The sequence below is a fragment of the Pezoporus wallicus genome, unplaced genomic scaffold, assembly GCF_028554395.1.
Source record: "Pezoporus wallicus isolate ANWC-B61680 ecotype Strahan unplaced genomic scaffold, APGP_CSIRO_Pwel_v1 scaffold_7107, whole genome shotgun sequence".
NCBI lineage: Eukaryota > Metazoa > Chordata > Aves > Psittaciformes > Psittacidae > Pezoporus > Pezoporus wallicus.
This window is the reverse complement of record NW_026642114.1, coordinates 1,632,700-1,656,682: the sequence shown is the minus strand read 5'-3', so window position 1 is coordinate 1,656,682 and position 23,983 is coordinate 1,632,700. Positions and strand designations below refer to the sequence as shown.

The following is a 23,983-nucleotide window of genomic DNA, read 5'->3' as shown; positions in this document are numbered from 1 at the left end:
TGGAAGGTGCCCTTGCCTCTGGGAAGGGGCTTGAAATAAGATGATCTTTAAGCTCCCTTCCAACCTAAACCATTCTGTGATTCTCCGAAGCCCTGGATTATTCTCCCCTGTCCGACATTCATCGTGCAACTAAGACTGCAGCCATGTGTTTCAATCCTGAATTTAAATTACATGGTTCCCCCCCTTGTGTCTATTCAGCAGAACTGCCTGGGCTAAACTGCTGCAGCTCATCCTGCTCCAGCTCATCCTGCTCCAGTATCACTGGTCTGCAGCTCCCTGCCTCAGACACTTTATGGGAATATTCATTGTATTATAAAACACCTGAAGGAGGTGGGAGCCCCTGTATTAAATTAGATGTGGCATGTTGCTTTGGTGAGATCCAGGTCAGTGTTCCCCTTGTTTGAAGCTGATGGGATTTTTTGGGGATGCCTTGTGTGATAAAACTGCTTGTAACACTGAGGCTGCTCCTGCCTTTTTTTGGAGGGCAGCCCATCAGTGAAGTTGGCTTTCCCTGGCCCTTTCAGCTCGGTGCTCATCCCTTTGTGCCCAGGGAACCTCCTGGCTGGTGACTCGGGGAGCCTTGCACAGGGGAAATAAATTGACATATGGGCTCAGCAAGTGCTCTGTGCCTTGTTATCTTTCCTGACCCACCAGGGATGCCAGATGAATAAATCATGGCCGGGCAGGAAGCAGAGGGATGGCCTCGTTAATTGTTGCTGGCGGAGAGAGCTCCTAGAACGGCTGCTTGCTAATTAACTGGTTGGATGACTACAGCTCTATTTTGTGGCAGGGAGATGAAGCCAGAGCCCTTCCTGCTCATACTGTGTAGGATGTGCCCCTTTTGCCACCCTCATCTGCTCCAGCTAGCAGTAATTCAAACACAAAGCCTAATATTTCTGTCTTTAACGCAGTGGGAATATGCAGATGGCCATGCTGGCTGCTGCCATCCCAACCTGTTTCCCCAGGCTGGTAGGGTCCAATCTTTGCATTTCTCAGTTTCTTAATGCCTGGTTTGGGCATTTCAGCCCACTCTACAATAGTTCTGTGGATTTGCGTAGGAAGTCATGTCTAAGGCAGGTATACCTGAAATTGGGATGGGCTGCACCCCTTTACCTGCCCAGGCTCATCGCTGTTGGGGTCTAGGCATGGGGCTCCCTTCTTGTAGACACCCAAGCCCACAGCCTTGTTGCCATGCTGCAGGATGTGGAGATGGTGGCAGTTTGCAGGAGGCTCCCAGTGCTGGGGAAAAGCTGGGTTCTAGTACACATGGCAGCCCTTGGGCTTTGCAGACCTTGTGTCTCTGAGGACCAAAGAGCCCTACTGCCTGTTGCTGCCAGGTCCCTTTCTGGGGAGCTGACAGTATTGGCACAGCAGGCTGAGCCCCAGAGGGCTGTATCTCTCTGTCCCAGAGTTAGGTGCCCTGGTACCCCTTTAGCCTGCAAAACTCATGTGCTAAGGCTCCTGCTTTAACAGCAGGCTCATCAAACAGTGACATTTCTCCCAGAACTGTGCCAAAGTCCAGGCCAGTGTGCGGAGCCAATAACCCTGGTTCCATGAATGCTCCCAGGGACTAGTTGGATAACATGTAGGGGAGAAAAAAAGCAAATTTATTTCCATATCTATAATTTTATTAGTAATAATTAAATTTCCCTGTGATTTAGTTTTCAGAAGGGCCCATATTGTATGCTGTCAATCACCTTAGCGGCTTTTGCCCTTGAGGTCTGGCTCTATCCTTTTTGGTGAGCAGTGACAGTAGTATTTTTCCATGCCCCAGTGTGGCGGTGGACATTAAATGGACTATGGGGAACCTGTAAAATGGGTTTCCTGCTTGACTTCGAGCCATGGTAGCAGACCTTGAGGGATGGCCTGGGGGGCCAGGGCAGCCCCACAATAACTGATGCCTTTTTTTGTTGTTGTTTTCTTTTTTCTCCTGTTTTTTTTTTGTTTTTTTTTTTTTTTCCCCTTGTTGCCAAAACTTGATGAGTTACACCATGGTACTCCTGGGGAGTTATTGGTTAAACATGGTGCTCTGAGTGGTGTTTGTCTTGCAGGACCGAACTGCTGCATAGGAGACCTCTGTTCCCCTGGAGTAGTTTTGTCCTTGCAGATGCAGATTCCTGGTGTGCAGCCAGAGTTACGTGTGCAGCTGCACTTTTGCTGGGTTGCAGTGAGGGAAGAGAAGTGAATGCTTTTTCTTGCTCACCGGTGTTAGCGTTAGCAGGTCTGATCCTTACTGGAACCTCCATCTCTGCTGCCTTTTACCAGTGAAAAAAGAGCGCAAGTAAAATGTGCTTTATCCTTACTACAATGGAACAAAAAGAGGAGAGGGGAAAATGCTTCTTTCCCTGTTCTTTATTTTAGGGGAAACTGAGGCAGGGAGCAGAAGTGCATGTGGGACAGTGGCTCTGTGGGAGGCTTGACTTTATGGTGAAGTGTGCGTGTACCAGCACAACTTGTTCTTGACTGAGGGACTTAAGCCCAAGGCAGACACTAAAACCTGTTTTCCAGAGTGCTGGCCTGATGTTCTTCCCTCCCACTGTTCACACATTGGGGTCAGTGGTGGAGGTATATGGAAGTATCTGCTCCACTTCAAGGTTTGGTGTGCTGTGGCAGCATGGAGTGGTCATGGTTGAATCACTGGTGTCTTTGCCACATACATGTGGCAGCATCATTTGGACTACATCAGACTGAGAGAGAGCTCAAAAGAAAAGCTCCTTGTCAAAATAAGCAAACAGGGAACCTCCTGTGGCTTCTGTGGGCTGAGCAGCTGATTCCTTAGCTGATGGTAGGGACAGGCATAACCACCCAGGGAACATCCCAGAAAAGTCTCAAGCTGAATTTGCAGCAGACAGGACCCAAACTTGCCTTGCATGGCTTAAAACCATGTGTGCATGGATATTTGTTGAGTTTAGCTTGTGCGACCTGGGGAATGACAGCTGTGCCCTCATTTTGGAGTATCTACAGCAAGGATGCATGGAAAATCTGGATTCCCAAGTGTTGGACAGGGATTGAGGGAGCAGAGAATACCAGACAGAAAGTAGCTGGATCTTGGTGCTTTGTGGAGGTGGGATGCTGTAATTCAGTGTTGGAGTACCTGGGTGACGGGTGGCAGGTTTCAGTCCTGCGGGAAGCAATGCGCTCTGCCCACAGTACAGGACAGTGCTCCTACAGGTCATTAACAGTGACCTCCTGTCTTGTAGTGTATTAGAGTTAATGGCTTTAATGCTATGATTTTGCTAGGACTCCGTTGTGCAGTGTGATCTGCAGTGAGGTCCCTTTAGCCCATTTGGGAGCCTGGGGTCCATGGAGTGTCAGGACAGGAGAGCTTTCTGCTGCTTGTTCAGATCTGTACCCACAACACAGACCATGGGGAGCCTTTTGGGCTGGAGCATAACATCACTGCAGCCCTGCCTTGGTGCGGCTTTATTAGAAGAAGTAAGAGAACAGAAGAAACTGAAAATGCATAGGGTGTTGCTAGCAGATCTTTGGCTTTTCCTAACTTGGCAGCCTGTCTGGTTATGTGCACATTCTGCATCCCAGATTACAAATGAAGCTGACTTTTTTTTTTTTTTTTTTTTTTTTTTAATAATTTGTATTTTCCTTGGTGCTGACTGAGACAAAGGCCCCTCTTGGTGTGTGCTGTGCTGACAGCTCCATCACTGCTTCCCAGCATATTCCCCCAGTGCATCTGGGTTTGATTGGCTGTGGAGGTGGAGAAGGCAGGAGCACACATAGAGTGGTGCTGCCTCTTTTGCCCCTCATGCTGGTGAGGCTGCCTGGGAAATTCCCCCAGGCTGAGGCTGCTTTGACAGCAGCAGCCCTGGTTGGACCAGTGGTCATCATGTTAGCCCTCCTCAGGTCTGCAGGAAAGGGACAAGCCCCAGGCTGGCTCTGAGTTGCTGTCACTGGTGTCAGTAGCTCTGCTACTGTTTTGGGAGAGGTGTTCGGTTAGTGGGTATTGCTGCCATGCTGTAAGCAGAAGCCTTGCTCCCTACCCTGTGCAGCAGCTCCTTTCCACCCAAGTGGGCTCCATGGGGGCCTGCTCCATTCTGTCCTGCCACAGTGTGGGACTGGAGGAGGGCACTGGCTCTTGGCTGCAGTGTTGATGCTGAGAGGGACCTGTGAAACAGCAGCCCTTTTTTCCTCTGGGGGTGCTGCTGGGGAAGGGAGAAGGTGCCCTGGCATCCCATCCTGGTCTCAGCTCTGGCGCTACTATCCAGTGCTTGTTACCCTTCCTCATGCCTTTGTCCCTGACTCTGTCCTGGGAGGTCAGTGATTTTCTTCCTCCAGCCCCTCTGCAGTATTGGTCACTGTCAGAGGCAGCTTATCCACATACTTCTCTGCCTTGGGCTTCCATCCAGACATCTGCTGCCATGTGGCTGGGAGCTGAGCAGGAAGGTCAGGGCAGCTGGCAGGAGGTGCAGTGGCCCTGCAAAGCCACTGAGATGTCTGTGACAAGTGAAGCCACGGATCCTGTACCTGGGAGCATCCTTCAGGGAGATTTAATCATGTCTGCTATGCAAGTCCTCTGCAAACCAGGGTGAAACAATTAATCTCTCTGAGAGCCTAATGAATGTGTGTCAGTTAAGATGATTTTCCCTGCTTATGTTTTACCCTACAAGAATAGCAAGGCAGGTGGTAGAAAGGGCCTTGGATTTACTAAACCTGGAGCATTGAAATATGGCATTTATTATGGTAGCTTGGCCTTGAGCATCTCTCCCAGAGAGATCTGCTCTGGATTGGCCTCCCTGTACTCTCTCCTCTTCCTTACACTGCAAACCAAGGTTTGGATGCTTGGGGAAGAGATTGTTTTCTGACTCAGGGTGAACTTGAGTTCCACTGAATATCCTGGCAACAGCATGAAAATAGCAGCATCTTTCCCTGAACTTCCTTGAAGCCTGGGTTTCTGGCACACCCTGGGTGAATTCTCTTTCTGAATCAATGCAGGTGACTTTGCAAAGCCTCCCAGTTGCTGCTGGGAGGTTGAGCCGTTATGGTCAGTCCCAGCCTTCCCACACAGCTGAGGCCACTCTTTTGGGGAACTGCTCTTGTTCAGAGCTGGTTGCTGAATATACAGGACAAGGTGGTTCCGAGCAGATGCCACTGCTTGGGAACTGCTGCCCCGTATTTTGTCACTGAATCCTGGCATACCTTTTTCCTGCTTTCCTCATTGCAGTCTCAGCTGTGGGTGTCAGGAAGCTTTGTTAGCACATCCTGGCTGTGTCAAAGCCTTGCACTGTGCTGGGGCTGGTTGTGCTTCCCAGAAACCAGCCTTCAGAGAGAGTTTGACCTGGGGGCTGGCCATAAGCTTGGAAGCCCAGAATTGCTGGGAGGTGATGGGGTTGGAAAGAGCCTCAAGCAGAGTCACCGAAAGCAGCTGCCCAGGACCGTCTCCAGATGGGTTTGGTTATCTCCGAGAATGGAAATGCTACCACCTCTCTGGGCAGCCTGTCCCAAATACTCTGTTCCTCTCACAGTCAAAAACTTTATTCCCATGTATATCTTAGGGTTTCTTTTATTGCAGTTTGTGCCCATTGCCTCTGGCCCAGTCACCGGATGCCACAGAGAAGAGTCTGGCTCTGCCTTCCCACTGTCAGGTATTCATACACACTGATAGGATCTGCTCAGCCAGGCCAAGCAGCCGCTGTTCTCCCAGCATCTTTGTAGGGCAGTTGCTCTACTCCTTTAGTCACCTTCGCTGGCGTTGTTCCAGTGAGTGTATGTCTCTCTGCAGGGCTTTGTCTGCCAAGCTGCTTTCCAGCCAGCGTGTACTGGGTTGTTCTTCCTCAAGTGCAGGACTTGGCCTTTCCCACGAAGCTGAGCTTCATACTGTTCTGCCTGTTTCTCCAGGTTGCTGAAGTCCCTCTGGATGGCAGCACAACCCTCTGCTATACCAGTCCTGGTTTTCTCTTCTCACACTGTGAAGGCGACTCAGTGCAGCATGCACGCAGTGAAACTTCTGGTATTCAGTACTCATTTGCACCCTTGTCCCTTCTCTCCCCGGGAATAATCCAACCTATTCCCCTCTCCCAGGCAGCCCCCAGCTGTCCCTATGTAATTCTGGTGAGGAGGCTGTCTGCTGGCCAGGAGATGTTTGTGGGAGAGGTGCTTTCCAGCCTCTCGAGTGTGTGCGGTTCATGTACTTTCTATTAATTGTTTCTAAGGTGTAGTACACCCACTCCCTTGTATTATATATACTTAAGAGATGTCAGGGTGAGAAGATAATTCAGGATGAAAGGGACCTCAGGAGGTATTTAGTCCAATCACACTATAACTTACTTTTCATTTAACTCAATGTTTAACATCTTAAAACATAGATGATGCCTCATTGCGCAAGCCCAAAATGGCATTTTCTTCATTTCAGACCATATAGTCTTCAAACTTGGGAAAGGTTTTTGAATGTTTGGTGAAAACTTAGCTGTGAGGATTAGTGCACAACCTGTCCCCAGAGAGACTTGCTTCCTGCAGACTTACTTGTACCTTGGAAATGGCACTTCCACCTAACTGTGCAAATGAACGCAGCAACAGGGAAATTTCTTCTGTGTGTGTGGGACCTGATCTCAGTTCAGCTGCTCTGAAGGGTTACAGGCTTTTCTGCACTTGCCAGTTGGTCCCTCCTAGTTCAAAAGGTGTTTGCTGTGTTTGTGCATGACAAATGTTAATCCCTGTCTTGGGCTGCTTGCACTACTTGAGAGCTGAAAAAAATTTCGTGTGAAAAGTTGAGATGGTCCCCGAAGCTGTACAAAAGCAGCTTTCAGTGTGGCTTTTGATTTCCTAAGGTGGCCTTTGAAACATCAAGAGATCTTTCTTTGAAAAGCATGGAGGAAAGATGTATTTCTTGTCTCCGCTTACCTTTTGAATGCTCAGTGGGGAAGTTCCACTCTGATCCTTTGGTGCAGGGTTACAGGTGCATGGGTCACCCATATATGTTGCTGTTTCATTGCTTGGCTGGTTTTGGGCTGTGTCTATGTACACCAGCAAGGCTCTCACGCTTTAACCGGGGAAAATGTGCTCATGCTTATCTCCAGCTGTGGGGGACCATGGTGTTGAAGGAGATCAATATGACATCGTCCTTCCCAAAACACACCTGAAATCGCCAGTGTTTTGCCTCATCCATCATGGATGATGCTAATCAGTTGTGTGAGGGTTGTTTGTGGCAAGCAGCTTTCCTGCAAGTTTGGGGCACATCACTGCGGTGGATGATGCTGTAATGAAGCATGTGTTGTCTTTGTGAGCTCTGATAATAAACCACGAGTCCTTTATTTTTGTCATCAGAGGAGCTTCACAGGGGTAATTTTTTCCCCACTGCAGCTTATGAGACAGCAAACCAGCAGGTAACGTGCTGAAACTGTCTTCTCTGCGTGTTTGCTCAAGTGGAAATAAGCCAAAAAATTCTTCAATGAACTTTTTCCCATTGAGGAATCGCACAAGACATGTTCAGCTGAGCTTTCCCGGGGATGGGCGAGGGTGTTTGCCTTCACAGAGGATGTTGAGCTGATGACTGCCTGTCGCCGCAGCAAGGAAGGTGGTTTTTTCACACCTCCCAGCACTGAGTAGCTTTCGGAGAGAGGTTTTGCTCTTTGGCCTTTTCTCTTTCACAGGTTTGGAAGATGCAAGCAGCATCTCCTTCCTGGCTGTGTGCCAGGGATGGGGCTTCTCTGGCTGTCTTGAGCATCAGCTGCTCAGTGCCAGTTCAGAACTGCAGGAAAAAATTTACAACAGCTCCATCTTCTCCTGGCTCTTGTCCTGACAATTTAATTTTATTGAAGCTACCCTGTTTGCTAGCAGGCTGCTTCTGAGAAAGCTGAGCCTGTGAATTTGGCTTCATTAGATTGCGGATGGAGTTGGTGGGTTTCTAGTCCAGCTTTCTTTTTATTGCAGGGATTATTTGCAGCCCAAAGGCAAGAGGCTCTTTCGTCATCCTGCTCACTGGTACCATGGTTGTGTTTGTCTGACTTGAGTCTTGAAGGGCAGGCAGAGGATCAGAGAAAGAACAGGATAGTTGTTGGGCATGGACCTACCGTTTGCGGAGGTAAAGAAAATATCTAAAGGAGAAAAATCACCCGCAGGCTTTGGCAGGAGCTAATATTGGTGCTCCAGAGAGGTCATGAGGATGCTGGTGGAGAAAAGTGAGGGATTTGTTTTGCTTTGGGTAGTGCAGAGTTTGAAAAAATGCTTTTAAAAATCCCTCTCCAACCCTTTGGTGGGCCAAAATAAAGCTTTGTCCTGTTGACTGTCTATGGCTGGCCATGAGGATGTCTTTTCTAAGCTCAGTCTCCTTGTTCCTACGCATGTGTAAGGCTTGGCAGCTTGGTGTTTGGCTGTGGCAGGATCTGCCCCTCCGAGTCCTGCGCTCACAGGGCTTTTGTGGCAAGAAGAGGAATAGTCACCCTGGCCCTGTGCTTCTGCCTCCCTCCCACTTCTTTGGTCTCCTCTTATCCTTGCTGCCCAGCCACAATCTTTTCGGCAGGGTCATTCTCAGATACCCCTACTTTTCCCCTATGGATCCTCTTAGATCAGCCTCTCTGGAAGCGCAGTGCCCAGAGCTGGACCCATCTGAGATGGAAGAGCATGGAGAGGTGTTATCTCACCTGTTGCTAGCTCTTGGTTTGCGTGGGGCTGGGTTGCTCAATGGCTTAGCTGAGGGGAGATGTTGTGCCGAGGGATTTGGGAGTTGGAAGCAGAGATGGAAATCTGCTTTAATGTAATGGAAAAGCAGGGGCAGGCGGATGGCTGTTCTCTGAGAGGTGGGATTGCTGCATGCCTGCCTGGAGCAGCTGGGATGTGGCTGTGAATGCTAATTAGAGCCCGACTTGCAAGGCTAAATAAAGCAGCAGGGCACTCCAGGCAATTTATTAATGGGTGACTATTTCAGGCCTCTTCAGCTGAGCCACAAAGCCTCCCAGCCTAAGGCAGAGTGAGCTAGCCCAAGGAGCACTGTAATCATCACCCCACCAACATGGGATGATTTGATAGGAGATAGGAGGACAGGCAGCAGCAGGACAGGGGATGCTTCCCTTCTGCATAGCATTACTGCAAGCCAGCGGTGGGGCAAAGTGATGCTGTCCCTTGACTGCAGTGGTTTAAGGATGATTGCTGACAGCCCTACTTCTGCCTAAGCTGTCAGCAAACCCTTTGTGCTTTTTTTGTGTGACGTATGCAGCTGCAAAAGTGGCTGTTGGTTTTGGTTTGGACTTTTTGGAGAGTACAAACACCTGAGCAGCCTGTGGGGAGATGGGTAAGTTCTGGCACTGAGCTTTACAGTGGCAGAGTGAGACCAAGCACCAAAACCAGCTCCTGTGAGTTTTGCAGGGCTGGATGCACAACCCTTCTGTGTCCCCATAAATGCACAGAGCCAGAGGTTTCTTGTCTGTCTTTTAAAACTCTCCCAGCTCTTTCATCCTGTGATCATTTGGTTGCTGAATCCCTCTCTGATTCAAGATACATCATCCTTCTATTTTATCAGTAGCTCCAGTCCCACAGCGATGCAGTGTGGGGGAATATCCAACTTCAAGGCTCTGTGGTGTATATGGGCACTTCTGGTGGCTTCAGGAGGAACATGAGGAATTTATCTTGCGGTGTTTGTGATCCCAGGGCACTGTGGGTGGTGGTGAGCCCTGGTCTTGGGCCACCTGGTACCAGGCTGCGATGCCAGCATCTTGGCATGCCTGGCCCATGCCAAAGAGTGCTCAGGGAGAGCACAAGAAGCAGATTATATACGCACCTGATCCCTGTTCTGGCATCCCGCCTGACTTGTGGAGACACCTTTAGTGTGTTTCTCCTTTGCTTGTGCAGATAGATGTCACAACAGATCAGCCACTGGAAAGCATCTGCATGAAAACAGTGAGGGGAGGAGGAAAAGGGATGGTGGCTCATGGGTTTTCCTCCAGGCTGTGCCTGAAGCTCCCTGAAAAAAACATGGCTAATGCATGCAGTCAGCTCTGGCTTCTCACCCCTAAAGAAGCTGGGGACTGGTGGGCCCTGCTGGGGTGTGATGAGACGTTGCGGGTTTGGGAACCTTGAGTGGAACGTTCTGGGAACCACACTCGTGTGTGTGGCATTTTGCTTCAGGTTTGCGTTGCATTTTGCTTGGCAGCTGAGAGCTTGCCGGCATTTTAAAAAACAGGGCCAAAGATGCTCTGAGCTGAATTCTTTTAGGCAAACACTTGAAGAGAGGTTGGGAAAAGAGATCTTCTAGGGTGGGAATGCAAGGTGTGCTGTGTCTTATGTCTGGGGAAGGAGCTGTGGTGGGGAAGGCTGGGTGGGAGCTGCTATGGCACTGCTTCTGCACTGCTGTCACCCGTGTTCCTGCTTGTGAGAGCTTGCTAGAGGGGAGATATAGTGACCAAAATCCCCATTTCCAGAGGGTTATTCCTCCAGCCCAGGGAAGAGAGCTTTACAGGGTTGTTATCCCATTGATTTTAAAGATGCCAAGACTGGATGTTGGACTTAGGGGTTTTGGTGATGAAAACAAGCAGTGGTTTTGCCATGTTTTATGGCAATATGTGGCAAATTACACTTTCAGCTTAAAGCAGTTTCAAATTTTAATGCCACCTCTGCTGCGTGACACCTGGTGTGGCTGCTTTAGCCAAAATGACCCAGGAGGAGTGTTGTGGAGCAATGCTAGTTGCTTAAATCTGGAGGTATAGGTTATAGCTCAGTGTGGAGTTTGCTGGCTTTCACTCCAGCCATCTAATTTCTCGGTAAATAAATTATGGTGCTGACCCTGAGAAGTCAGCCCTTTGGGTCTGTGGTCAGAATGTGCCCGGTCAATTTTGCAATGAGATTCAGCTCATCTCTGTTAGCGCTGGGGAAGGCATGTCTTGGTGAGGCAGGCACCTTGTGAGGAGCACAATGAGTTGGGCAAGGTTGTTATCAAAAAGAATGAGCAGACAGAAGAGAGGAAACACTTGCCCTGGCTTCAGTGAGAGTTTCCTCTCTGCAAGGCAGTGCAGAGTCTCTACAGCACAGCCAAGGCTGTTGTGCCTGGCCTGGGTTTTGTTGGCAATAGAGATGCCAACAGGGCTGTTGTGGCCCATGCCACAGCTGCTAACATTTGCACAGATGAACATCAGGCAGAGACTTGTGTGGTACCTCCCTCCAGAGATGCCACCCTGGAGCTGCTTGGACCTTCTTCATCTGCAATCCTGGGTGTCCATGGGTGAGCTGCACCAGCCTGGGGTTCTGCCTCCCTGTTGCAGAGGTGCTTGGCGCTTGGCAGAGCTTCCCTTTGCAAATGGGGAAAACATCTCTTCCTAATCAAGTAGGTAATGAATTTGTTCCTGGAAAAAAATCCCAAACTTCCATTCCTGCCTGGTTATAAACATGCTTCTGAGTCACAGCTACCCAGTCCCAATTTGAAATTTGGCCAGAGCACTGTAGATGATTCTCATTTGATCCTATTTCTTTTTTTCCCTCTCAGCATAGCTAAAGCCTTGTTTAAAAAATAAAATCAAATCAGGATGCCAAAAGCAACTTTCCAAGATGAATGCAGCCTAACTGAGCTCCTGGAACTATCAGTCATGGAAGGAGAGCCTGTCTCTCCTCTCCATACCCTGCCTGGGCTCCATCAGGGATGATATCCCCGAGACACGGAGCAGCCTCTGGCTTTCCGAACAACCTGGGGCTCGGCCGAGGGTACATTTAATAACATTGGTGGTTCTTTGGGTGCATAGCTGGGAGACTTTGGGTTGCCTGGGCTGAGCCGGAGGCTGCTCCAGTGGCAGAAGCGCTGCGCGAAGGGATGCAGTAACTGCGGGACGGGAGGCGGCCTTTATACTTGCCTCAGAGCCCGCCGCGGGTAGGGCACGCAAAGGAGGGGTTCGTCTCCCCGCAATCGCAGGCGGAAAAGCGAAGCCGAACGCAGTGCCCGGGGCCGGGGCTTGCGGGGAAGGGCGGCGGCGGTCGGTAGATGGCGGTGCCGGAGCGGCCGCCGCCCGGGCGCGTCCCCGCGGCGGAGGTGCGGGGGGCTTGGGCTGTGTTGCGGTGATGCCCCGTCGCGCAGGGGTAAGCACATGGCTGGGAGCGGGGACAAAAAAAGCCGGCAAGGAGGAGGCTCGAATGGCAATACCAGTGCGAGGAGGGTGGTTAGTCTGTCGCTGTAGAACCCAGCGCGTCCCAAGTGCCTTCCTGTGCTGACACCCACTGTTGCCCTGTCTTACTGGATTTCCTTCATTCACATAAAAAAAAACCCAAACCCAAAACCAAACAACCCCGCATAGCTGGCTCTGAATCTCTGTGCCATGTTGAATCATGTGGGCATCAGCCACGCTTCTCCCTGATTCACCGATCCCAGTGTGCTGGGGTGAGGGTCAAGACGAGAACAGCAATAAACATCCTGGGAAACTGAGCCTGCATCTCTTGGCATAGCTGGGGACTTTTTTTTTCTTTTTTTCATCTTTAAATCTTCTCTGAAGGAGCTGCTCTCATAAATACCCCATCCTTTAGCACTGTCTGAACAAGAGAGAGGCTCCCTGTGGGGTCATCTTGGGTTCTGCTCTGCAGCAGCAAATATAGAATAGAGCTGGGAGTGATCCCTGGGGTACAAGGGATAGCCCGCTGCCCCAGCAGAGGTATCAAGGTAAGGTGTGCATCCCTGCTTTGAGACGGTAGGAGGAACACTGCTTTCCTTCCCCTTGGTCCCTTGCAGGAGTGGTGAGGCAGGTGTGGTGTCTCTGAGACAGGCAGAGGATGCAGAGCGAATGCTGGGTCTGGCCTTCCCTATCAGTCGTTGACCTCTGAGTATCAGCCAGAGCCTGAGCATTTAGTCTGGGTGGAGGCTTGTTTGCAGGCTCAGAAGGATGGGGTGAGAGGCCTGGGGGGACAGAGGAGCCAAGGAAGGAACTCTGCAGGGCTGAGGATCTGCTTCTGGCAATTGGCCCAGCCTTGGTCTTCATTAACAGCGGCTTAAAAGGTTGAAAGGTGGGAAGACTGGCATTGCTCCTGGTGCTGTCCTGGTGGTGGGGAGGAGAAGGGAAAGCAGATGAGCCACAAGTCATAATTGATTTGTTTAGGGCAGTGTCTTGCTGGAATAATCAAAGGGGCTATAATTAGTAGGTAGCTGGCATGGCCTCCTCACTGCCTGTTGTTAGTGGAAGCCCAGGGTCACTCTGGCTTTCTGGCTTGCTCAGGGGCCAGCCAGTGGACTGTGAAGCATTTTGGGAGGAATCTGCCCACCCCTTCTCAACTTTGTGCTGCAGTGTGGTGGTGGCAGATGTGGGGGATTTGCTGTGCCTCCCCACTTACACCTACCTCGGTTATAAGGCTAATCAGAGGAGCAAAGTCAAGTACAGATGGGCATCATGGTGAACTTGTGGGCTCTCGGTGTCTGGCTGAGGTTGAGGGAATGAACCCACAGCCTTTTTTGCAAACACTCCTCTGTTATCTTGCTGAGGAGGCCCTGATCCTCCTCCTTCCTCACTCAACCAGCCCCAGGGCTTCTGGCAATGCGCATGTGAGAGCCTGGGCTAAAAAGTAAGTGCTATGGTCAATCGGTTATGGTAGTGCCTGCAGGGTGGAGAAGTCTGTGGTGAGGTGCTGCTGCCAGGCTACATTGGTGGAACAGCCCTTACCTAAATGAGTTAATGATTTATGTGATTTAGGGCTTGACTGTTGTAAAATTTCCTTTTTTTTTCCTTTTCCTTTTTTTTTGGGGGGGGGAGGGGCGCTGCCCAGATGTTCTAGACAGGGGATAGGGCTGCAGTGGTTATGTTTGCAGAGCAGGTTGCTGGTAGTAGGATGGATAGGTGAAGAGCATCACAGGGATGCAGGGTGTCTTGTGATGCTGGCTGAAGCTGCAGGTGCCCTTCCTGCAGGAAGGGCAGGTAGTAAGTGTCCAAGGCCATGGGGAGCCCTTCATATGAGGGATTGAATGGGAGCGGTTGGGGAATTCTGTGTGTGAGCAGCTTGGAGGGTGTGCTGAGCAGTGAGGCTGATGCCCTGCACTTTGGATAGGGAGGACATTGGGAACACCCCTGGGGAGCCACAAGTCCCCTGTATATGCTAGGAGGGCAGGGTGTGTTCCCCAAAGGTGGGTTGGCAGGCAGCTGCCATACCAGGGCTCAGTGCAGCCCAGGGGACTCTGAGCATCCCTGTGTGATCTTGGCACCCACATGGCCTCAGATGTGAGGGTGCAGCTCCAGCAGTGTCCCAGTCCTCTGCCCATGGTGGGCTGAGGCAGCAGGGTCGGAAGCCAGACTGGCCCTGTGGCCGGGCCAGTCCTTCCCACCTTCCCCACTCTGGCTGCTGCTGCAGGGTCACATCCAGATCGGGTTGTTTACACCTCTCCAATGAGTTGCTGCTTCTTCTGGCCAACATCAAGTGTCAAAAAGGAAATACGGAGGCGGGGGCTGCTAAGGCGGCTGATCTGTATGTAAGTGAGCAGGAGGGCTCTCCGCGGGCACCCCTGGCATCGGGGCGGCTCCCGAAGTTTCGCAGGGAGGGGGGATGGTGCATGTGGCCGGAGAGATGCTCGGTGCGAGCTGATATGGGGTGAGCCTCTTGCCTCTCCTGGGGGCAGGGTGGGGGCAGAGCCACCCTTTGCCCCCCAGATGGGCACCTCAATTTAGTCACTCACCTAGGGGCACCCATGTGCTGGGAAGCCCTCTGCAGCCGGGCGGAGGTGTGTGTGGGGGGTGCTTCTTGCAGGGTGAGGGCTCCCCCATTGCCTTTGTTCCTTTCAGACCCTCCCCTCGCCTCTGATGTTCCTTTGCTGCGGCAGCTCCCGTGCCTGCCAAAAGAATGCACCGGATGGAGCGAGGGAGCGAGCCGGGCGGGTGTGCGTGTGTGCGCGCTTGTGTGCGCGTGTGTTGCCACTGACTTCATTAAAGCGAGCTGTCCCCGAGCTGCAGAGGCGCGGCAGCCTCCAATTCCGTGCTCCGGCTCCTGCGGGAAGCCGGCGTCGCCGTGCTCGCTCCTGCCCCGGCAGCGAGGGGCTGAGCATCCCTGCCACCGCCGGTGCCTGCCCGGGGGGGAACTGCCCGCTGCCTCGGGGAGCCAGCGGACTGGTGGCCGGGCTCCCGCAGGCTGCTGAAGATGGAGTCGGGAGGAGGGAGTTGGACGCTTGGCTCCAACTAGGCTGGACCACACTGCAACCTGTTTCCCCGGCCTCCGCTGCGCTGGGTGCTGTACCAAATTGCGTCTTCCTTTGCGCCGGGGCGGATGGATGGACATGGATCCCAGCCCCTTCCCTGCCTGATCTCAGCCGGCAGGCAGCCCCTGGGCTCCCCTTGCTGGGGGGGGGTGGGGGGTGGTGGGGGTGGTGGGGGTGGTGGTGAAAGGGGGCTGGTTGGGGCTTGCAGGCAGAGCGGTGGGAAGAATGTGGCTGGGTTTAACCCCTTGCTTCTTGGAGGAAGGTGCTTAGGAAGCGAGCCGCTGCGGCCTCGGCCGAGTACGCCGTCCGGCCCCTGCCTTCCTGCCGTCCGCGTGGCCGCTGCGGGGTCCGGAGGCGCTGCGCCGGGGCGTGCGCGGCAGCCTCTCTCTCTACACGCGGGTCCCCGGAGGGATGCAAAAGAGACGGGGCTGAGCATCACCCGGAGGGGAGGAGGGGGCTGTGGTTGGGACTGCGCCCGCAATCCCCCTCCGTCTTCTTCTCCCCCCCCCCCCCCCCCCCCCGCCGCCTCGGTGGTGCTGCTTTGGCTCACCTGTGTGTTTTCTTCCAGGATGGCTTGTTTTGGGGAGGCGGTGGCCGGCAGGCTGGGCTCTGGAGATGGGGGTTCCGACCAGAACCGGAGCCGGCAAGGACCTCCTGCCCCTGCGGGAGGCTCTCCAGGAGGCTTCAAGCAAACCAAAGCGCAAAGAGCCCGGACTATGGCTCTGTACAACCCCATTCCTGTCCGGCAGAACTGCTTCACTGTCAACAGATCACTCTTCCTCTTTGGAGAAGAGAACATAGTCAGGAAATATGCCAAGAAGCTCATCGACTGGCCATATCCTTTCTGCGCCCCCTGTGAGCTCCCCTTTGCTCCCTGGATTTGCCTCAGTGGCTGCCCAGGACACGTGTGGCACTAGCGGGCAGGTAAGCACCTGGTTCTGCTCTCCTGAGGTGTGTGGAGAAGGGTGCCCTGTCCCTCAGGGTTGCTGTCCTTGCCCTGTTGCTGCTTTCCCTCCTATGCTCTTTTTGGCACCTGGTGGAGAGGTGAACCCCTTCTCCCTCAGGGGGAGCCCCCCAGCCTCTCCTCAGGCTTGGATTTGGGAGCTCTCCGGGCTGGCAAGGAGGGGTGCCCCAATCCCGGTTTAACCCTGCATGCTTTAGGATGCTCTGTGCGTGTGTGGCTGGGGGAGGGGTTGTGGCCTTTCCTTCTGTGCCTTCATGCCTTCCTGAGGCTTTGCCACCTTACCCTTCCTGGAGCCACCCAATCCACTGGGGGATGTACACAGGGAGCCTATGAATCTCCAGTCCCTGCTGGGTGGTGGCTTCGTTCCTTGGCTGCACCTGCCTATGTGTGTTCTCTTTGCTGCTGATCACACCTGGCAAGGGTACAACCATCCTCGGCATGCAGCACCCGGCCCCCCATGGTGGCTCTTGGAACTGGTTTCCCCTTCCCTGCAGCAGAGGGGAAGATTCTGAAAACCTCTGGCTGTGCCGTACAGCCCCTCGGGGGCTGGTGCAGGGGACTGTGGATTACCCCAGAGACCTTCTCTTCTAGGCCTGGGTGGAGGGTGTGGATCCACCCCTTTCTTCCCCTGCACCTCCATCCTTTCTTGCACCCCCGCGCTTGTTTCTCTCCTCCCACCCTCACTGTGGGTACCTACGGTCACCCTGGCGAGTGCCCAGCACCACAGCACTCAATTCTCCATCAGCGATGTGCTTAGTGCCCTGCTGCCCCCTGAGACCCCTCCTGGGCTTTGCCTCTATGGAGGAGCCAAGCCTTAAAACTTCAGTGTGGCTGTGCTTTGGCTTTCGGACCCTCCCTGTGCTGTTTTCTGCAGTGGTGATTACATGCAGCTCTTGCTGCTGCTGCTTTCTCTCCCCGTAACTTGTTGGTTAACTTGCTGGCTCCTCCGGCAGGCGCAGGAGAGCTTGCCCTGGTGCCAGGCATGCCATGCTTTGTCTGGTGCAACAGGTACCTTAGGGAAACCATCTGGTGAGGCACAAGGATGCAGGGCAGGTCACCCACCCTGCTGAGCATCCCTGGGAAAGTAGTTCCTTTGCAGCTCTGACACGTCAGGTTGAGCCTCTGCCAGGCATGAGCTGGTCCTGGCTGGAGAGCCACAAAGCTCTCAGGCTTGGAAGGGTGACCTGGAGGTTAAGGGGCAGCTTGGGGGGGCTGAATTTCCCATTGTATCCCTAAATCTGCCCCCGCTGGCAGCACCCACTGAGTGGGCGGCTGCAGGAGATTTGGTGTGGAAACGAGGATGGGCACGCAGCAGCTCAGCTTGGAGCCTTGCAGGGCAGCGGCCAGGCCGGCCTGCCTGCTTTTCCAGAACATGCCAAATTATTCATGTGCTTTTTCAGCACGGTGTGGGAGGGCCCTCGCCTCTTCGGCTTTCATTTGAAGCAAGAAGGAGCTGGGGTGCTGCCGCTGGCCCGGCACTCCCCGTGTGGGCCGGGGTCCCGTGCCGGCATGATGTCTCATCTCTAGGCAGCCGCTGTCTCCTAGAGACTAGAGCTTCACCACCGCGCAGTAAAACCTCCCCAGCGTTATTCTTTCCTGGAATTTGCAATGCATGAGGGAGATGGGCTCATTTTATATTTTTTTTTTGCAGAAGTAGGTGACATATGCCTGTGTGAGTGCTGGGAATGGGTGTGCTCCAAGCGCGGGAGCTGAGCTTCCCTGGCAGTCCCCCGCCTGGCTGCCATCTCTTTCTAAGAAACTCATCCACCCCAGAGCTCCTCTGCACCACTTGAGCTCATAAGGGCTTGGGGATGGACAAGTTTTTTTGCTAATGAGTTTGGTGAGGTTGGCCAGGTGTGTTGTTCCCATCCTTGTAGTTGTAGCCTGGCATATGTAGCTGGTGCATTTTGGTAGGGCTAGAGAAAATGTGTGAGCATCTCAGCTGCCTGGCCTGGAGCCCATGGCATTGCTCCTGGGAGAGGGTGGTTTGAGGAGGTAAGCACTGGATCTTGGCCACAGTCAATGAGAGCTGCTGGCTTTAGAAGGGAGATGAGCTTGTTCTGGTACTGTGGGTCAGAGTAGGCACAGCACAGAAGACATATAAGGGGGCTGGGTTGGAGCGCGGGGAGAAGTGGAGGCTCTTCTTCATCCAGCTCCAGTTGACTAGGTAATAGGGCTAAAAATAACTGGTGATTCAGGCCTGTATATCTGCTGGGTAACCGTATAATTATAACCAGCAGCCTCTGCAGTTCGGCTTCCCAGTGTAAATAGGGGTGATGCATGGAAGGAAAGGAGGAGAAATATGAGCAACTGGGACTGGGATGCAGCTCTGTGGGGAGGCGAGTCTTTGCCGAGTTCCTTGCTGGAAAGTTCAATGCATTACCTCCACTGGAGCTGCGCTTTTTACTGGTCCTGTCCGAAACGTGAGGAAGCTGCTGTTCTGGCTGTAGGAACAACTACTCTTCTTCAGGAACATAGCCTCATCCTGCCTCTTCTCCGCCCACTGAATGCCAGGCCTTTAGCCCTGATTTCATTTGTTTGGCTGCCTGGAAAGCTGCAATTCAGTTAGCACATGAGATGGGCGCAGCTCATCTATATTGCTTCGTTCTTCATCTACTTAATCACATTTGACCTGGATAAAATCCCTCTCCCGCCCCAGATACGCCAGATGACATTGTGTGGTTCTGGTTATGTCCCCAAGGACAGTTTCCAGCTGCAGGTGCACACTGGCCTCTTTACCTGCCTCCCTGGTTTGGCATGGGAGAGGGTTGTCCACCAGTCCTCTGGGGACCTTGCTGTACCCTACAGTGGAGGCCTTCTCCTATCCCAATCCCTTTGAGTACCCTATCTTGTGCTGGTATGGCCAAGAGGAGCTGGGGTGTCTGCAAAGCCCTAGTGTGCATCCCTGGCCCAACATACATGGAGGATTTGCTCCATGGCATGCACACCCGTTTGTCCCTGACCTGTTCTGCTCATGACGACTTCCATTTTGACCCAGGCATCTCTGGTGCTGCAAAGGCACTGCCCCCCAGGGACTGTGCCAGTGTTATGCCCACCTGGGCAAGCACCTTCTGCCCCTTTGCTTTTGCCCAGCCAAGATTTTGGCTGGTCTTGCCTCCCTGCTGGAAGAGCTGTGCCATGTTGTGCCATCCTTGGGCAGCTCCCTTCTTGCGCTACCCAAGAATGTATCTTTTTTCCCTCTAGGGCTGTTTTCTGTGTCCTCCATTCATCAGATGATAATTTATTTCATTTTTTGGGGAGGGGCGAGTAGGTGTAATGGAAGGTCCATCTTTTTTGACAGCCGGGTAGAGCGAGGCTGCCTGTCAGATGGTGAATTTAAACAGAGGCAGCTGTTGTCATGGTGATGCCAAGTTGCATCCTGTTGCTGTGGCAACCAAAGTTAAAAAACTGATGTTAAGGCAGAAAAATCACATGATGTAGTTCTTTTTTGTTCAAAAAAAAAAAAAGAAGGAGAGGAGAGAAATTTGATTTTGAGTTTTAAGTGTAGGGTGAGGTGGGGGAGAAGGAGACATTTTTTCATGGAGCTATTTGCACGTGGCAGGCAGGCATCCTGCATCCCTATGGGAATGGCATCAGTGTAGGCAGCTCTGCTCTGACTGGCTTCTGCATGTTTAGCCCCTTTGGTTTAGCCCCTGATGGACATCAGCCCAACGCATTTTGAAGTTATAAGCAGCAACATCTATGGCTGCAGATAGCCAATAGCTGGGATGTGTCCGTGCAATGAGATTTAGGCAGGCTGAGCATCTTGTCTGGGTGCTCCCTCAAAGTTGTGCAGAGGCACAAGCACAACCTCAAGCCTTTATCTGCTGGGGAAGGACCCCTCGCATCCTCAGGGAGAAGCCAGGGAGATGTTGCAGGACTAGGGAACCACAGGGTTAAATTAGGATCACTCATGGTCTTTGCCCCATTTATCATTTTGGGCTCCTCTTGGAAAACAGTGTTGGAAAAGAGGTGCTCACTTTCTTGCAGGGATCTGGAGTTCAGAGAAGGGGGTGTCTGGGCTTCCTAGGGTTAGGAATGTTGAAGAGGTGGGCCTTTCTTCCTGCCAGGCCACATCTGTGTGGAGCAGGCATCAGTGGTGGGGTTGGGACGAACAAGACGGAGTGCACAGATGTAGGAGCTGAAGCTCCTTCTCACTGACACCTGGGGAGGAGGGAAAGCCCCTCAGTGCAGCAGATCCTGGGGGGAAGCCTGCGGAGCAGTGGGAAATGTAGACTTGTAAGTTTCTAGGAGATGTTGGAGCTGGGCTGGATGATGCAGGCAGCACGAGGGGTTAAATTGTCCCTGCCCTTCTCCCTGGCCCTCTGAGGTAGGCTTCCCCAAGAATCCTTTTGAAGATGCCCATGTGGTCTCACTCCTTCAGCTCTTCCGCGCCTTCCTCACCTGTCTGCCCAGGACAAGGGAGAAGGCATGGTCACTGAAATGGGGAGATGGAGGGGGCTTTCTGCAGCTCCCAGCCCATGCCCACATCCGGGGAGGGATTTATCTTGCACCCAGCCTCTTGGGGAGGTTGCATCAATGTGATATGAACACCATAAATCTATCTTCAGGGACTGGAGCTGGGCACACTGCCTGTGTTAGCAATATAGATGTTCTGGATGGCCTGGTTTTGGCTTCTAGTTGGTGATGGAGGTGAAGAAGGGGGGGGCACAGCTGGAAGCAATGATCCACTGGTGGCTGGACATCTTGCTGCTAGCTCCTGCCAGACACTCCAAAGAGCTCCAGCTCCAGTCATGGGATTATCTCAGTGCCTGATCCAGTGGGCTTGGGCCTGGGTATGGGGGGAGGTCCACATGACCTGGGGGAACCTTCTCCACCTCAAAGGCACTGGGAGGGAAGCATGGAGCTGCAGGTGTGGTGTGCAGTGGGACTGGCCGAGTTGCTAAGGAAACAAGTCAACGGTGCAGGGGAGAGAGTGTTGGGTAAAGGAGATAAATCAATAAGAAAACCTATTTTTATCGGCTCCCTAATGATCCTCCAGGAGAAGCCAGACGAAGGAGGAGGAGAAGGCTGGAGGGAGATGGGCTTTCATTACTGGGCTCGCAGGGAAAAGAGTGCTACCCTGTGTTTCAGTTGGCTGGAAGGCTGTGTAGTTAGACATATAATGAGAGAGTAAACAAAGGAGTGACAGAGCATTGTCCAGTGGTCTCCAACCCCAGCCTGGGGGGGATGCTTGCTTGGCAGAAGTGCAATGTGTAGATAAAATTTCCCCTAGTTCAGCCAGGTGTTCCTGCTGTCCCTTGGGGAGGGTTTTCTTACCCTTGGCCTTGCAAAACTTGGCACAGCTGCGGCTACTGGGGTTTGTGTCCATGGGGTTGATGCCTTGCAGCTCTTTCCCAGCTCCAGATGTGATAACCCAGGCTCTGGTCCTTGGGAAACAGGGCTACCAGGGCTTGGAGAATCACTTTTGGCTGTGACCTCCTGCTTAGGTTGCTGCTTAGGTGGCAATTCCCTGTTTTGCTTAGGCTTGATATCTGCCAAACCATGTACCACATGCTCACTGGAGGTGGAGAGGGGATGTGGTCTCTTGCTGCTGCTATGACAAATGTGTACTGTCCATGCACTGTCAAGCCAGTTGTTAGAACCAGCAAGGAAATATAAGTGGTCCATTAGAGGTGGTCCTGAGTCCCCCAGCCACTGCCAAGCTGGGCTCGCCCACTGCTGGCTTTGAAGAAATTGTTTTTTTCCCACCTGGGTGTTTTCCCTATGGGACTAGCAGTGACAGGAGGGGGGATGCAGGGGTAGATGCCCAGTGTGCTGGGAAGGAGCACAGGATGCTTGGCAGGGTAGATGCCCTGGGGCTCACAGATGGACTGCGCAGTTCCCACACTTCTCATCTAGGCAAATGTGCCTGGTGCCTGGGGAGCTTGCTGCACCGCCCCACTAGCAGGCTGTTTTCTTTTAAGCCTGTGCTAATTGCTATCAGACTTTCAGGAAAATGAAACAAAAAGACCCCAAATAGGCCAGTGGCTTGGGGCCAAGTGCTGGAGTCTGGGTATCAGCTGAAGTGTGCAGCTAGAGGTGGGAAGCAGGGAAAGTACGTGGCTTTTGCAGGAGTTGTGCGAAGAAGTCGTTGCTTGTGTTAAGAGTTCTAAGCCCACATAAGTGAGCTTTGTAGTACTCTCTCTTTTGGTTTGCCTCTAACTTACCAACCATTAATTTCACTGAGTGGCCTTTTAAATGCCTTGGCTGAATCCTTCCTGGCTCTTCCTCCTACTGGGCTAAATAAATCCCAGCTCCTGCAGGCTCTCCTTGGCTACCCCTCCTGGACAGCCCTCTGGGGAACTGCTCTGATGCCCAGCCCCACTTCCACCTTGCCCATGTGCCACAGGGTAAACAGGGTCGCTGCTGCTGGGGCTGCTGCCACCAGGGTCACTTCGTGGTTTACAGTTTCCCACACTCATGACCAGCACTGGGATGTTTTCTCTTGCACACAGGCTCAGGGCTGCTGGTTTAAAACATCTTGCTGTAGTCAGTGGCTTCAGTGGACAAAAAGCAAGGTTGCAAAAATGAAAATGATCCCTTTTCCCTGAGGTGATGGCACGGGCATTTGGCTTCTCCTGGCCTGAGAGGTGTGAACCTGAAGCTGATGGGTCTGGAGAAGCCCAGTGCTGTGTGAAAGAGCTCACCTGTGGTGCTGTTCCCTCTGCCAGCTTGGGAATGGTGGGAGCATGGGTGATGTCTTTATGGAAAAATCCATCCTAGGTGGTATCACATCTGATTTCAACAGACATTGGGATGACTTGGGATGGTGGCAGTTCCATCCTGGGGTGACTGCTGATGCCAGTGGTGACAGTAATATAGCTGGGATTTTTTGGCATGGAAGGAGTGGAAAATGGGTGTGCTGCTTGTTGATGAATCTCACCTCATTTTGTTTTTGAGAACAATAGGGCTTTTATTGCAAAGATGTGGTAAAGATGGATGGGAAGTCAGAAAGATGTGTCCATTCTGTTGCTTGGAATTGCTTTGTTTTTAGGGCTTGGCAGTGGGCCAGGCAGCAGGAGGGAGCTACATGCCCCCACCTTGCTCCCAGCAGATCCTGTGAATCAAAAGGCAGGAGGGGGCTGAGTTTTGGATGCTTTCCTGGTCATCAGCCTGCTCTTTTCTCTGCCCACCCCTTCCCACTCACTCAGGTCCTCAGATGCCAACTCCTGCAGAAGGGTGTGCAAACCCTAGACATGGCTGTAGGATTTAGGATGCTCGTAAGGGTCCAGCCAGATCCTGGTGATAAGGTACTGATAATCCTTGTGGTCTCGTGAAGTATCGCTGAGCTGGGATGTCTCCTTAGGGAGTTTCCACCCTGCCTGTATTGAAGCTCAGACCATCGGTTCAGTTGTGAATGCTCAGCCTGGTGCTCCGCAGCTCCCGAGCACTGCCTGGTCTCACCCTGTGACCTGCAGCATGCTTGGCAAGAGATCCTTGGTTCCCAGGGCATGACCACCTTGCCAGTGCTGGGCACGGAGTGGGCTGATCCACCTCAGATCCCCAGGACGTGCTAGGGAAGCTCTGTCCTCCCTGAGCTGTGCAGATGATTTCTCCCACAGGGATGCTTTAGAACCAGAGCTGCTGATAGCCTGTGACCTGCCCTCCTCCCCTCCCCCAAAGCCCCATCTCCTGCTTCTTCATGGTGGAATAGAGAAGGCTGGCAGCAAGAACATGGCATGCAGAAACATGCTGACCATGGCCACCACCATGCCATGCCAGCCAGGACTTCCCTGACTCTGTCAGGGACCATGCCAAACCCTTTTCAAGATGAAGCCCTCTCTGGTCAGAGCCTGGCTGTCCACCTTCATACTTGTGTCCATCCTCTGGACTCTCAGCACAAGCTGCATCTCTCTTCTAAGAATGTTCACAGTCCCGGCAAAGGTTAATGTCCCATGAACTTGGGAAGAAGGTGATAAGGCTCA

General features: G+C 52.7%; 1 protein-coding gene across 1 annotated transcript in view; it reads left to right on the top strand.

The window, feature by feature from the left end:
• The window catches only part of CACNA1E (calcium voltage-gated channel subunit alpha1 E), a 139,060-nt gene that overhangs the window by 25,083 nt on the left and 89,994 nt on the right, over positions 1 to 23,983 (top strand). The window contains exon 3 of the mRNA XM_057427225.1: positions 15,660 to 15,926. Coding sequence (XP_057283208.1) covers positions 15,660 to 15,926 — 267 coding nt within the window. The remainder of the gene's footprint in view (positions 1 to 15,659; positions 15,927 to 23,983) is intronic.